Source organism: Protomyctophum parallelum, assembly GCF_964188405.1.
Source record: "Protomyctophum parallelum genome assembly, chromosome: 21".
NCBI classification, from domain to species: domain Eukaryota; kingdom Metazoa; phylum Chordata; class Actinopteri; order Myctophiformes; family Myctophidae; genus Protomyctophum; species Protomyctophum parallelum.
In genome coordinates, this window is record NC_139713.1 from 14,053,290 (window position 1) to 14,069,221 (window position 15,932).

Consider the following 15,932-nt stretch of genomic DNA (forward strand, 5'->3'; position numbering starts at 1 on the left):
AAGCATAACATGATGCTAACACCAAAAGGGGTTCCCGGCCAAAATGGGTTATGCTAGGAAGCCAAGTTGAAGGTAAAACCAATGGTGAGATTAGATAGCGCTATCAATTTGAAGGCCGCTTCTTCCATCCGCAGTGCATTCTCCAGGACCAGATGTCCAGTGTTCGGAGATCAACCGTCGGGCAGAGTGCAGTTGGTATAATTAACAGCGGAGACTCTCCAGAGAAACCAGGACACGTGAAAGAAAGGAAAAGTTCTAATTTGGCCGCGATTCACTGCGAGTGCAACGTGAGAACTGTTAACTGTTTTGTATTTGGTCACAAATCAATGCATGATGCACAGATGAAAGTGTCAACATTATTCCTCGTATGGGAGTATATCAATAGCCCATGCGACATCCAATGTCACGCCTGTGTACCTTTTAAGTCATGAGACTTCTGTGAGTTCCCTGGAGTAGGCAGGGCTGATAGGTGCAGGGCACAAGGGCCTAATAATAACATTCACAAAGGAGACACCGCTCCCACCGTCTTTGACCTCCAGAACCCCCGTCGTCCGCCCCGGACACGTAACGGACTCCCCGCCGTCCTGCAGCGCGACAGATCCCGCCACGCATGTGGGCTGCCGCGGCAGCCTAGGCGACGGGATTCGATCCGCCGCGCGGCGGCGTCCGTTGGGCACGCGGCCGATCGGCGCCGGCTCCGATCCCGCTGTCCAATGTTCGGAAGGTTCACGAGAAGCGTTGGGCGGGCCGTGGTGACGGCCAGGGGGGTCCAGGGCGTAGCTGTTCACCACCGTGCCGCACGACGAAGCGTCCGCCACACTGAACCTGGACGAGGTCTGCGCGACACCGCCGGTCCTATCTCCCCTACCGACCCCAAACCCGACACCGTCCCTCCATCGGCACAGGACGTGCCGATGCACGATCCTCCGGAACGTGCACCGGAACTCCCGTATGCGGTAGGCGTAGATGAAGGGGTTGACCACGGAGTTGGCGTGGGAGAGGACGATGGCCACGTTCAGCACCCAGACGCGCGGGCGCCCGCAGTCCCGGCACAGCAGGTTGACGCAGTTGATGAGGTGCAGCGGCAGCCAGCAGAGGGCGAACAGGCCCACGATGATGGCCAGGGACTTGGCGGCGTGGACCTCCTTCTGGAGGGTGGAACGCGGCGAGCTGGAGGCCGACGCCGCCGCCGCATCGGGGCCTTCTCGGTGAGCCTGCACGTGGAAGACCTTGAGCTCCATCAGCCTGAGCTGGCGCCGCGCGGCCATGAAGATGCGAGCGTAGATGGCCAGCATGACCAGCAGCGGCACCAGCACGCAGCCGAAGAAGTTGAAGTAGACCATGTAGTCCAGGGTGACCACTCGTTCAAACAGGCATTCCGTCGTGCCTTCGGAACAGGTGCTGTTGGTGGTGCCGGTGGCGTTGTTGTTGACACCTGTGTGGAACAGAGCTATACTGTTAAATTAATTCTCTTAAGAGGTGTATGTTTAAAAAAAGGTATTTTTGAGGGGCGCTAGCACCTCCTATATATACAGGTTTAATGTTTGTTTTTAGTTCAATGTTTGTTTGAAAAACGCCATTGACAATGAAAGAGAGTTTAATGTTTGTTTTTAGTTCAATATTTAATTGTTTTTTTAAACGCCATTGACAATGAAGGGAAAAGTTACGTCATCTTGTCCCTAACGCAAACACTGTTGTTTGTTTTGTCACTGTTTGTTTTACATCACCTAGTCAACATGAGTTAGACTTTAATATATTAGCGCCCCTCACTTCACTCTGAAGCGTTATTCATAGTCTAATATTCTCGGTGGTGAGGTGACCACCGAACTATACAACATGACGTCACTGAGCCCGCGGTGAAGAGCAAACCACCGCTCCACATTATTACAGCTCTGGTGGTCACCTCACCATACTGGAGCGGTGGTCACCTCACCACCGGAAATCCAAACTATGAATAGGTCTTTAGTGAACTTATATTGAACAGATATTGATTGTAGATAGTGGTGTGTGAAATAGATCTCTCACCTGTGTTCCAGCCCAGCATGGGGGTAAGGCCGATGCCTACAGACAGCACCCAGCACACGGCAATGATGCCCTTTGCCCTCTGGCCGGTCACCAGGCTGCTGTATCTGAAAATAGAAAAAAACAGTTTTTGACGCTAAAGGTATATAGGACAACTAATCGAACCACACCGACACGCTAAAATGTTTGCATATAACTTTAAGCCCATTTAAAATTCCCTAAAAATGTCATATGTGTACATTTCTTCAACTGATGAATACTACATTGTGATGATTGATTGATTGATTGATTGATTGATTGAATAATTTATTTACAGATTGGAGAATTACAGTACATTTCAAGCACAACTCAATACAAAAAAACAGACCAGTCTGAAGCGAGTGGTGCAACAGCACCCCCTATTGGTACTCTAAACGGACATAGTCACATAGGTTGGGACATAGGTTGGGACGTAGGGACAAAGCTGTTCCTTGGAGTGGTTGCACCACTCAAAAACTGTTAAAGGACCACTAGGTCCTCACTAATAATCATGAAGAAATGGCACGGTTTCTTTCTACTCAGTCTGTCTCATATAGAAGGGCTGTGGGCAGTTTAGAAACCGTCTTCCAGGCAGATTTTTTTTTTAAACAAGATTTATTTTACAATTATTGTTTTTATTCATTATCGTGAGAACGATGGCTTCCATTTTCGCATTGCAACTTGTCAGGACTAGAAAGCCTGCCGTTTCTATTAGCTTGTATTCCCCATCGATGATGTCACTGGAAGACAGTTTCTGAACTGCCCACAGCCCTCCGTATGAGACACAGACCGAGTAGAAAAGAATTGCGGCATTTGTTTCATGATCATTAGTGAGGACCTATTATATGAAGATAGGTTGAAAAGTGGTGAAGTGGTCCTTTAACTGTGGACGACAGCATGTTATGTTCAATTCATCATAACATTTAGAGACGTACAGATAAACACTTCTACATAGCCATGAACAGGAAGTCGTCATAGAGGAGGTAGAAAGGGGAGGAAAAGAAGAACACATACAGTGAGGGGAAAAAGGGTGGGTGAGGGGGATTCAGATTCTTTACGGGGGCCAGTTTGGAATTGCAGCCGTTAGCTGATATAATCCAGAGAATCAATATTGGGCCGGCCTCAGAGGACTTTAACATACTGTCATATCATGACTTTTTGAGCGGTGCAACCACTCCAAGGAACAGCAATGTCCGTGTCCGCCTATCTATGTGACGTTATTGAGCACGATTTCATTGATTGATTGAAATATGTATTAACAGTTTGTAGAATTACAGTACATTTTAAGCACAAACTCGATACAAAGACTGTTAACTGTGAGTGGACGACCCAATTAAGCATTACACTTGTATACAACAGGGTCCACATTGTTCAATTCATCAAAAGTATGACTAATAGTACCAGTAGGGGCGCTGTTGTGCCAGAAAGAGAGAGACAGTGCAGCACTGTTGCCTGCTAATGAGAGAGAGAGAGAGAGAGAGAGAGAGAGAGAGGAGGGGGGGAGGGGGGGGGGGAGAGGGGAGTTGCACCACTCAGTTCACACGGGTGTGATTTTTTTATTTCATGCGATTATACTTATACTATATTGTTGGAACTCTCTTGTTCTCTTGGAACTCTGTCAGTGAAAGATTAGTGCTAAGATCTTTGACAGAAATGAAACGTGCACGCACGCACACATGCACGCACACACGCACACACACAACCTTCCGCTTATGCAACCATCACCTGCTCAGGCTTAGCAAAAGAAATACCCTCTCATGGCATAAGCAAAAGAATGCAGTGGTGACTACAATCAAACAATGGATCGGGTTTAACCACTTAATCCGCAGCTTCCGCATATTCTGGGAAAACCTCAGCAGAAAATAGCAGATCGACATTAAAGGTCACTACTGTATGTACGCGGTCGCGGCACATTGTGAGCTTGTCGATCGGGCTATTTTCAGCGAAGATATTTTAACGCGGTGCGAATAACGGAGCATGTCACGAGTATAGAGGGAATTCCGAGGGACTCTGCTCTACAAGTAAGTGGTTAAGACACGCAGGGTGTTATAACTTATGAGCCAACAGCGTGTCCAAATACTAGCCCTACTCTACTGAGGGAGATTGTGAACACGGACAAAAGTAAAAGACAACAACAGCCAAAATAATCCGTTTCCTGTTTTAACAAAAGAGGTTTGAAGCCAGCAGCAGGAAATAAAAGCGTCTATATACCTGCACTGTTCAGTGTGTGTTCATTGTTGTCCTGCTGCCACACACCAGATACAGTAATGTGTACGCTGGTATTCAAATCAATCACCTAATCAAAACATCCATTGCAAAAACTCAATAGATTTGTATTTGCTTTACTCATACTAGACCAGTACGGAGTGTGTATAAATACAACCAAAGGGACCAACGGGGTCCGTTTGGTTCCAGTTATACTCTCTTCGGATTTCATTTTGGGGCGGGAACCCCTTTTGGTGTTTTAAACATTATGTTATAATTTAGCTATTTGAAAAAAGCAGATCTACAAGCTCATAGCGCGCCACCGAGTGGCGCGCTACGAGCTTGTAGGTCTGCTATTTTTGAAAAAAGAAACACATTGAAAATGTGGCGCAAATCCTGACAGAAAACTGTCCTGACATTAGACATTTTATGAATTTCAACGTCAGGCCTGAATGGGTGCTACTACTGTGTGCCATTCATGTTTATCTTGAGATATAGGTAATCCAACACAGTGAATTTCACCTTTTTTTGTCAACGTTACTATAGTCAAATAATAAGCATCTTTTAACACATTTTAAAGTGTGGATTGGTCAAATGAAAAATAGCCCCTGGAGAAATGATAGACTATAACTAAACGGCATGCTTTTGTATAGGTAGTTAAATGGCAGAACTTAAGTACCATATTTATTATCCATTGTACAATTTACCCCGCCTATGATGCTGGCGCCATAACGACTGTACAGTACACATGGTGTGACAGGATACAAGGATATGTGTGAGAAAGTCTGCGTTTGAACCCATTTTGGGCTGGAACCCCTTTTGGTTTTTTAAAGCGTTGTTATACTTTAGCTATTGAAAAATAGCAGATCTACAAGCGCATAGCATGGATGGCAGCTTGTAGATGAGCTTGTGGGTCTGCTATTTTTTTTTAATCGTGAAATTGTGCCTCAAATATTTGAATATATATTTATTACAGATCTTTGCTTCTGGGGGGGTCCCTGGAACAACATATTTTCAGATGCGGGGCCCGGAGGCATATATTACATATAACTTTTGGGGTCCTTGACACCACTGAAACATTTTTTCAGAAAACTGACATTTTTAAAATTTCGACGTCAGGGGGAAGAACACACTTCCTTCTTGGAATTGACGATACATTATAAATCTGCTCGTCTAGCCTCTTTAGTTCCAGTCAGACGCCGCCGTAGATGATATCGTATAATGACGTTTAGTTTTCCCATCAGACCTGCACATAATCCACAGCACATTCAATAGCGGGTAAATTAATTATTCTGTAGTTACTGTACGTCCCACAGACAAAAGAAGGGCCATAAATGTTTCAGATGATGACGCGTGCGTGCTTGCGTGCGTGCGTGTGCATGTGTGCGTGCGCTCGCATACATGCATGTGCGACTTTCATTCCCACATAGTCCCTATGTGTACATCATGTCTGTCCTCCGTCATGTTGCTGTGACACAGCCGATAAACTAACGTGAGTTCGTCCATGTTTAAGCGTTGTTTTAGTGAAAGTCAAAGCAGTGAATCTGCAGTGTACACGTGTGCAAGTGCTCCAGACAGTACACGTACAGGGTCGATGAACGTGACGTATATATATATATATGCACATTGTGTGCGTGAGAACTGGAACATATGTCCGCCGCCAATGCCTGCATGGGTGTGTGTGAGCCTTCTGTCTTTCCGTCTCTCTGCATGGTGTTGATTTACGGGGGACGATAATGATGAAAGCCTTTCGGCAGCTTTAATCCTTCCAACAGCACACGGGAGCCTAACCCAATAAGACCATGCGGAGTCCTCTATCTCTGTCTGCCCCACAGTCAGCCAGATTTGACTTAACCCATTTTGGCCTGACATCGAATTTAAAAAAGAAAAATGTCTTTTTAAAATGTTTTTTTTTCTTCTGAAAAACCTTGTGTTTCTAAATCAGTGGCTCTCAATATTTCATGTCAAGGACCCCTAAAATTATATGTATTTGGCCTCCGATTCCCATCTGAAAATATGTTGTTCCAGGGACCCTCCCCCCCCAGAAGCAAAGATTTGAGTTAAAAACGTTCGCTCTGAAAGAATATATATATATTCAAAGATTTGCGCCACATTTTCACGATTTTTCAAAAATAGCAGACCTACAAGCTCATAGCGCGCCACTCGGTGGCGCGCTATGAGCTTGTAGATCTGCTATTTTTCAATAGCTAAAGCATAACGTAACGCTTAAATCACAAAAAGGGGTTCCCGCCCAAAGTGGATTAATTGAATAAGACCTCGCTATAATTCAATGTGTTTTGAATCTACAGTACACCAATGCACTGGGCATGCAGACATCTCTTAGATCTAATGGCCCACTCACACACCTCTCTCTCTCTCTCTCTCTGCCTTCCTTCGAGTGTTGTTTGTGAGCCAAAGATGATTTGGAACCCATCATGTTGATCTACAATAGTAAGCTTTTGTCCATTCAGACCAGGGGGGGCAGTCAGACAGATATTTTGTGAAGCCACAAAGGAAATCGGGATTTCCTGAAAGTTCATATAATGGCCTGTTGTGGCGCTGTCATTGGGCCCAAAAATCCCATAGCCCCATAGAAGTCCATGTATTTGGGCCCAACTTCACCTAGACTGTATTACCTAAATAAACATGGTCATGAATACTTTCTGCTTCCAGTCACTAGTTTAAAGTCTCATTTCTAATGTCATGATATTCTTTTGGGAAAATTATGGTCCCATGTATTAAAAAAATGACCATAAAGTCGCGTATGTTCTGAGGGGCGTGGCTACCGTTACAGTCTATGATCGGGATTCCCCACCCACTCGAGTCAAAATAAAAACCAACTAAGAAGAAGGGGGGGGAAGTCCCGCCTCGTTGTCTGGGCCAGCCAATGGGCCAGCTGGGCCAAAACGGATCTAGAAAGATGGCGATTTACAATACAAGGACTGACAGGCTTCATTTTACGTTCATGTTAGACCCGGGGAACGCTTTGTCCATATTTTGTACAGTCTATGATTCAGACACCAAAAAAAAAGTAGCAATAAAGGGATACATAAAGTCTTTGAACATACATTATACAACACGTCGTTTCGAGGAAGCAATCTGCTTGGTTGAAACATAATAAAATATATCAGTGCCCATCCATCCGCTTCATTCCATGGAACATTTGAGTAACAACATGGCATTGCAACTTTTAGGAGGCCGCCTACTATTAACCCATTCTGACCTGAGATCAGATTCATACGAGGTTTCCCCTGGACACACACTGGTCTGATTAACCCATTCTTGACCTGAGATCAGATTCTAAAAATGTCAGTCGTTCTTCGATTTTTCAAAAATAGCAGACCTACAAGCTCGTATCACGCCACTCGGTGGCGCGCTATGAGCTTGTAGATCTGCTATTTTTCAATAGCTAAAGCATAACATGATGCCAACACCAACACGGGTGCCCGTTCAGAATGGGTTAAGTTAACTAATTTTAATTTAAATGAAATAAAAAAGTACAATATTTGCCTATATGTAGTGGAGTAGAAGTAAAATAATTTCCTTCAGACAACTCATGAAAGGTATTAGAATATATATTTATTGAGCATAATTGAGAGTATAGATAATATGAAGCATAGATTGGCGTCAGGGCTCTGTCCCCATTCTCTCTCTAGGTCGTCCTCAGACGAGCCCTCCACCGTCGTTTCCAGTCATCCCGGTTCTCCATACATCCTGGCCAGCTCGTTGGTGCTTTGCGCTCCTGCATCTTTCTTGAGTGTACATCCACATTATGTTAGTGTGGGACGTCTTCGTGATCGGTGCCCATGTGTTGGTTCCCACAGCACTATACAGTTTGCTGGCTGGCAGCTCCTGGTGTCTTTGGCAGTGTCCTGCGAGTCTCATTCTCCTGGCTGCAATTTTGACCATCACCCTGAATATTCCAGGCATACAGACAGTGCCGTCGCTGCCTATAATACGCGCAGTACGCGCTGTGAGTAGGGCAACACACCGAGGGGGGGCAACAAAATGTGCCAAAAAGTGCCAAGCCGAAACCTCAAAATAACCATTTTCTCTGCGGCTCCGCCGCGTAAAGACGAGCGGCCGTGTGTGCGTCCTCACAAACAGTGAAAATAGCCGATCTGCATGAGGAATAGCAGCGCTCTCGTCGGGAGGAGCACAAATATCCTACGAGTAGGGCAACCAAATGGTCAGCTACGGCCCTGCATACAGATTCTCTGTGGTGACATGTGTACTCTACTCTTGCTGATGTTGAGCACTACGCGTAACATTCTGGTGTAGCACCCGTCATAGAGCCCATGTGCAGAGTTGGCTTCAGGGTCCAGCATTCGCTGCCATATATAGTTTTGATTTGTTTGATTCATTCCCTGCAGTATATGAATATACAATTTTAGATAAGATATAAGCCAAATAGAATTAAGATACATTTGTATTTAACCCTTTATTTTTATTTTTATTGATTGTTTATTTATTTTCGTGTCATGCACACATTGTGCCCAACCCTCATGGGTTTATAAGACACCATTTCACATTTGCAATTACAGCATGTTTACATTACATAATTCATTATATTACACCTCAGATGTATACAGAGTACTCTGTCTTCTTTCCCAAGCTTGACAAATAAAATCTGCTACAACGAAAGTCCCTTTGTCAAAACATATCTCCATTTTTACATAGTCATTTAAATCGAGGAAATCCCCACATATAGAAGACATCTTATTAACCAAAATGTCACTAAACACTTTAAACCACCAATAACCTTTAAAAAAAGAAAAGATAATCAATTATTATATTATTCCAATAAATCTATGAGATCTGAAGGGAAACGTTCTTTTCAATACATAGCCTTTCTTAATGTGTTAACAAATCAGTGTAATAATTCAACATGAGCAATGACCAAACTTGTTTTATATCCAAAAAAGACATAATTCTATTTAACCATACCTAAGCTATATATATAGACAATATTTAATAAAAATGGAAAACTCAACCAATATTAAATATAAACATTTCGGTTCATGCTCATGTTGTTTTTGGCAAAGTGCAAGTTCCAGTGTCCATCTTTGGGGAAATCCATGATGTCATTCACATGCTCACTGAGCTCATGTGGCTCAAATTACACAGCCTGCTGAAGCATGGCATGACGAGTATGTCAACAGGACGCTGCGGGAACCCCTTTTGGTATTAGCATTATGTTGTGCTTTAGCTATTGAAAAATAGCAGATCTACAAGCTCATATCGCGCCACCGAGTGGCGCGATACGAGCTTGTAGGTCTGCCATTTTTGAAAAATCAAAGACACTTTTAGAATCTGATCTCAGGTCAGAATGGGTTAATAATGAAACTGTCCGGATGTAATAGACATTTTTAGAATCTGATCTCAGGTCAGAATGGGTTAAGGCAATGGAAGCATGACCCTTGCCCGGCGACCTGAAGACAGGCGATGCCGAGGACGGGCGATGCCGTCAGGCTGACCTTAGACCTTCTTTTTGCTCTTTTTGCCCTTCCCGAACGTACAGTACTGTGTGTCTTCTAAATCCTGACAGTTTTCTGAAATCTATATCAGTGGTGTGCTCAATATCTCATGTCAAGGAAGGACCCCAAAAATGATATGAAATTGGCCACCGACCCCCCCCCCATCTGAAAATATGTTATTCCAGGAAGCCCCTGAAGATTTGAGTTAAAACGTTTGCTTCAAAGATTTGTGCCACATTTTCACGATTTTGCCAAAAAATAGCAGATTTACAAACTCATAGCGTGGCTATGAGCTTGTAGATCTGCTATTTTTCATTATCTAAAGCATAACACGATGCTTCAAACACCAAAAGGGGTTCTCGCCCAAAATGGGTTATACAGTACCAGGGACTAGTTGACTTGGACGTTTAGCTCTTCCTTGAACCACCCGCGGACTATACGCACCTTGAATAATTATTATAATATTATTATTATTATTATTATTCGCACCTTGAATAACGTTACTAATGGTTCATGAATAACTTCCTGCACCTTGAATAATGTCCTTATGTAGTAGTAGTAGTACAGCGCACAGTACACAGCGTCTGCTATGCTCACACACCATACAGTATACTGTATATATATCAGGTACTATGTGTACATTTATTTAGTGGAAAAAGAGACCCCTTGGTTGTATACGGCTTGTTTACGGCCTGTAAATAAGCTGAGAGAAACCCCAACGGCTGTGCAGTTTGTGAAGCGCTTTCCTCGTACGTTTTGTGATAAAAGCGCCCCTTCCTTTCCCTGCCTCGATTTCCTCACCCAGTCTCTCTTCTCCCCTCGCTCGCTTTTCTCGGAGAAAAGAAACGACACAATGCACACAACAAAATGCACAAAAACAAATTCCACCCATTGTTTTAAAACTGTGATGTGACAATAGAGCTGATTCTGCTTCTGAATGCACAATCTGCCATAATTACGTTTATTGTACTGAACTTATACACAATTAAAATGGAATCCAGCAACTACGATGAATTACTTGGATAAAACAAAAGCAAAGAGTGAATGTCATAATTACAATCAATGATTCATGAATGAATGAATGAATGAATGAATGAATGAATGAATGAATGAATGAATGAATGAATGAATGAATGAATGAATGAATGAATGAATGAATGAATGGCATGACATGAGTGGAACATGCATTCAAGCAGCATTATGACATAATCGTTTTCAATAAAGTCAGTGTGATCTGTGTGTGTGTGTGTGTGTGTGTGTGTGTGTGTGTGTGTGTGTGTGTGTGTGTGTGTGTGTGTGTGGGACAATAACATAATCCAATTAATGGAAATCGGTATTATGATGATACAAGCTTCAGGGCTGGAAACAGGGCCTCGGAAAGTATTTTGGTTAATGTCAAACCTTGCGCTTAGTTGCAACATAGGACGGATGGATGCTATGCATTTTTGAGACATTCTTGAGGGTCAATAAGTCAGTAGACTGTGGCTAAAAGCATCCCTGACCCCCCCCCCCCCCACCCCACTGGCGTGTAGAGCAGGGGTGGGCAACTTTGACGGTGGAGAGGGCCACTATACACTTGTCCACACTCACTCCAGAGGGGACACGTTGCATATTACCGTCGTAGCAAAAAAAATAGACGATCTATACGAGGGTCAAAACGTGTCGCAGTGCGACGCATTTTTAGCTTGGAGATCTGCTTTCTGGACGCTCGTTTGCCTTTTTCTGTATACCGTCTAAAACACGGAAAAAGGCTGACGAGGGTGCCGAAAGGGGCTATAAGCACTTACCGTGAACACTTGCTTTGAATGTGATTCACCTCTCCACTCACCTGAGGGGGCTCTTGATAGCGATGTAGCGGTCCACGGCGATAGCCATCAGACTGAAGATGGAGCTCTGCGTCAGCACCAGGACAAAGCAGGCGATGAAAAGGCAACCGTAGAAGTTGGCACAGAAACCGGTGCTGCGTCGGTGGTGAAGAAAAGCATGTCTGTTTATTTTTTTGCAGCAGATGAATATAACCATATATATATATATGCCTTATATATGTCACTTCTTATACATTATTGTTTCAGTGAATATTGCAACGACACCAGGCCGTAACTCGCTCCTCCAAGGGAGCTAATAGCTGATCTCTTGGCGCGGCTTGTTGCTTGCCTGGTCTACTGAGTTGGAGGCCGGGGGTTCAGCTCCAGCTCAGGGTGCTACAATATATAATAAATATGAACATAGTGTTATGTGAAATTGAATATATGACAGTGTGTGTGTGTGTGAGAGTGAGTGAGTGAGTGAGTGAGTGAGTGAGTGAGTGAGTGAGTGAGTGAGTGAGTGAGTGAGTGAGTGTGTGTGTGTGTGTGTGTGAGTGTGTGTGTGTGTGTGTGTGTGTGTGTCTGCTGATGTTTTTGTCAACTACTTCGAGAAGAAGGTTGATGATATCAGCAGCTCCTTTCCTCCCCTCCCACATAAAGTAGCATCCGACTCAACCAACACTAACCCCAACATACCATGCATGTCCTCCTTCTCTCCACTTTCCCCAGACGAGGTTCTACAACTAGTGACATCCTCTAGACCCACCACCTGCCCTCTTGACCCTGTCCCGTCTCCAATCTTCCAAACCATCGCACCTGATCTGCTCCCCTTCATCACCTCCATCATCAACACCTCAGTAACCTCAGGCTGCGTCCCATCTGCCCTCAAGTCAGCCAGAGTAACACCACTCCTCAAAAAACCAACCCTTGACCCTTCAGATGTCAAGAACTACAGACCGGTATCACTCCTTTCATTTATTTCTAAAACCATTGAACGTGTCGTCTCCAAACAGCTCTCTCTCCATCTCTCACAGAACAACCTGCTGGATCCCAACCAGTCCGGATTCAAGAAGGCCCACTCCACAGAAACTGCCCTGCTGGCAGTCACAGAAGCACTACATGCTGCCCAAGCTGCTTCCCACTCTGCAGTACTGATTCTCCTAGACCTATCAGCAGCATTTGACACAGTGAACCACCAGCTGCTCCTAGACACCCTAGCGGAGCTAGGCATCGGTGGAACGGCACTAAAGTGGTTCTCCTCCTACCTCACCGACCGGACCTACCAGGTTTCCTGGAAAGGTCTGTTATCATCCCCCCGAACCCTCCAAACTGGGGTCCCACAGGGATCTGTACTTGGTCCCCTCCTTTTCTCACTGTACACTAAATCCCTTGGCACTATCATCTCTGCCCACAATATATCCTATCACTGCTACGCCGATGACACACAACTGTTCCTATCCTTCCCCCCCTCTACCACTCAGGTGGAAGAGCGCATCACTGCATGCCTGGCTGACATCTCACAGTGGATGTCCTCCAACCATCTCAAGCTGAACCCAGACAAGACTGAGCTTCTCTTCTTCCCAGCTAAGTCCTGCCCTATGCGGGAGCTAACTATTTCCGTAGACAACGCCCTGGTAACGTCTGTCCCAACAGCCAGGAATCTTGGTGTTGTCCTGGACAGTCAGCTCTCGTTCAAACCTCACATCACAGCTGTCACTCGATCCTGTAGGTTCACACTCTATAACATACGACGAATTAGACCGTTCCTCACCCAGGAATCAGCCCAGCTCCTAATCCAGACAACAGTCTTATCAAAACTCGACTACTGTAACTCCCTCCTTACTGGCCTACCAGCATGTGCACTTAAGCCTCTCCAGCTGATCCAAAATGCAGCAGCTCGCTTGGTCTTCAACCAGCCAAAATTCTCACATGTCTCCCCCCTGCTCCGCTCCCTCCACTGGCTCCCGGTCGCTGCCCGCACAGAATACAAAACTCTGATGCTGGCATTCAAAGCAACCAAAGGTATGGCTCCCCCATATCTTACAAGTATGATTGAACCCTACAAACCCTCCCGCGCACTCAGATCAGCCAACGCAGGGAAGCTGGAAGTACCCTCACTAAAAACGCCGGGACAACGCTCCACACGTCCCAAACTCTTCTCCCTTCTGGCTCCAAAACTGTGGAATGCACTTCCCATTGCAGTCAGAACTGCAGCATCACTCCCAATCTTCCGCCGTAGCCTGAAAACCCACCTTTTCAGACTCCATCATGGCCCTTAGCACTTACCCTAAACCCTTAGATAGCATTTCTGTTGGATTATATAGCATTTGATACAGACTTATAGCATGTTATGTAGACAGCACTGTAATTGTATTGTATGTAGTCATAGCACGCCATAGTACACATATATAGCATAGTAGTAAAGATGTATAGTTTATATGTATAGTGTATGTATAGTTTCACTATATAAATATTCCACTGTTACTTTCTTAGCTTACGCATGTTTCATGATAAATGCTTTTTATGTGATGTATTCCCATGCTTTGTTCTTGCTTAAATGTAAGTCGCTCTGGATTAAGAGCGTCTGCTAAATGCCTAAATTGTAAATTGTAATTGTGGCCTCATAAAAAAACAAACACCTGTCTTGTCCGTGTTTAGTGTTGGAATAAAGTAGACCTTTTAAGCAGTTACCATTACTTATAACAGTGTGCACCCGAGCTGTGCTCAAGCAGGGTCACAGAGTGACAGAAAGATTCCTATATAGTGTCTGAAAAAGTAGAGACACGTCAGAATTCTCCAGGACAGACGACCCCTCTGGCCTGCACTTCAAGGGGCGCCCCCCCGACCCCACGGACTGATATGATCGAGATGTAACAGGTCATATATGTGCTTTCATCTATGTCTTTGCTGTCCATATGCATATCACATGACCATTCAATTTGGGATAAGTATCCCGGGCAAATCATCTATGATTCCATGACTTATGTGCACAGCCTGTTTATCCCATTCTGAACGGGAACCCATTTTGGTGTTTAGCATCATGTTATGCTTTAGCTATTGAAAAATAGCGCGCTACGAGCTTGTAGGTCTGCTATTTTTGAAAAATCGAAGAACGACTGACATTTTTTCAATCTGATCTCAGGTCAGAATGAGTTAATCAGACCAGTGTGTGTCCAGTGGAAACCTCGTATGAATCTGGTCAGAATGGGTTATTGGACTATCAGATAACACTCTCACGGTATAAACGCATCGTTAGTGGCCGTCCCAATGGATTTCCAATGGAAGTCACATGGTTTGACCCAACATTTTTGTTTGATGGGGGGAGGGGGGCAGAACACAGCCGTCAAACAAAAATGTTTGGTCAAACCATGTGACTTCCATTGGAAATGCATTGGGGGGGCGTTTCCATTAAACACGGCCAAGACACAAGACACGGACAAAACAGGTGTCTTTTAGGTGTGAATGAGGCCTGTGTCTGTGTGTGTGTGTGTGTGTGTGTGTGTGTGTGTGTGTGTGTTTTCGCTCCTATGGCACCAAAATGTGGAACGCAATACCAACAGTCATTAAGACATGTGAATCCCTTGACTCCTTCAAAACCGCTCTCAAAGGGCACCTACGGACGGCTGCAATTCGAAACTGCCCCCCCCCCGTAAAATCTGAATCCCCCCCCCCACCCCCCTTTTTCCTCTCACTGTATATGTTTCTTTTCCCTTTTTGCTTAATTTATGATGAATTCCTGTTCTGTTCTTTGGCTATATAGAAGTGTCTATTTGTACGTCTCTAAATGTTTTGATGAATTGAACATGGTGGACCCACTTAAACAAGTGTAATGCTTCATCGGGTCGTCCACTCACAGTTAACAGTCTTTGTATCGAGTTTGTGCTTGAAATGTACTGTAATTCTGCAAACTGTTAATAAATATTTCAATCAATCAATCAATCAATCAATCAATCAATCAATCAATCAATCAATGTGAGCGCGACAAAAGCAAATACCTAATGGTGATGGCAAAGGGGATCGCCAGCAGTCCCACTGCGATGTCGGCCACCGCCAGTGAGACCAAGAAGAAGTTGGTGATGCTCTGGAGGTTGGAGTTCAGGCAGACGGCCCAGCACACCAAGACGTTGCCGGACACGGCCAGGCAGGCGATCACCAGCTCCAGGCCGACGTAGACCAGCTGGTCACCCGTCAACATGGCTCTTAATGTTCCCACCGTCCTCCTTTGGATCCCTTCATGTGCGCTCATCGCGTAGAGGCCGCGATGCAACGCTTGAGGTGAATAACGCGTCGTGGTGGTTTCCGAGGCGCACGTCGCGGCGACGACACCGGCTGCAGCGGCGGCAAGTAGGACAGGTTGAGGTCTCACAATCACAACAACACACATGGCGTTGTACGACGTGCCATG

General features: G+C 44.9%; 1 protein-coding gene across 1 annotated transcript; it reads right to left on the reverse strand.

Annotated features, from left to right (window-relative positions):
* Positions 1-425: 425 nt before the first annotated feature.
* adora2ab (adenosine A2a receptor b) lies at positions 426-15,722 on the reverse strand (the record flags this gene model as incomplete). The annotated part of the gene is made up of 4 exons (XM_083793249.1): positions 426-1,435; positions 2,026-2,129; positions 11,551-11,682; positions 15,523-15,722. 4 exons carry the CDS (start codon positions 15,720-15,722, stop codon positions 426-428), a joined length of 1,446 nt encoding a protein of 481 aa, XP_083649375.1.
* Positions 15,723-15,932: the final 210 nt, after the last annotated feature.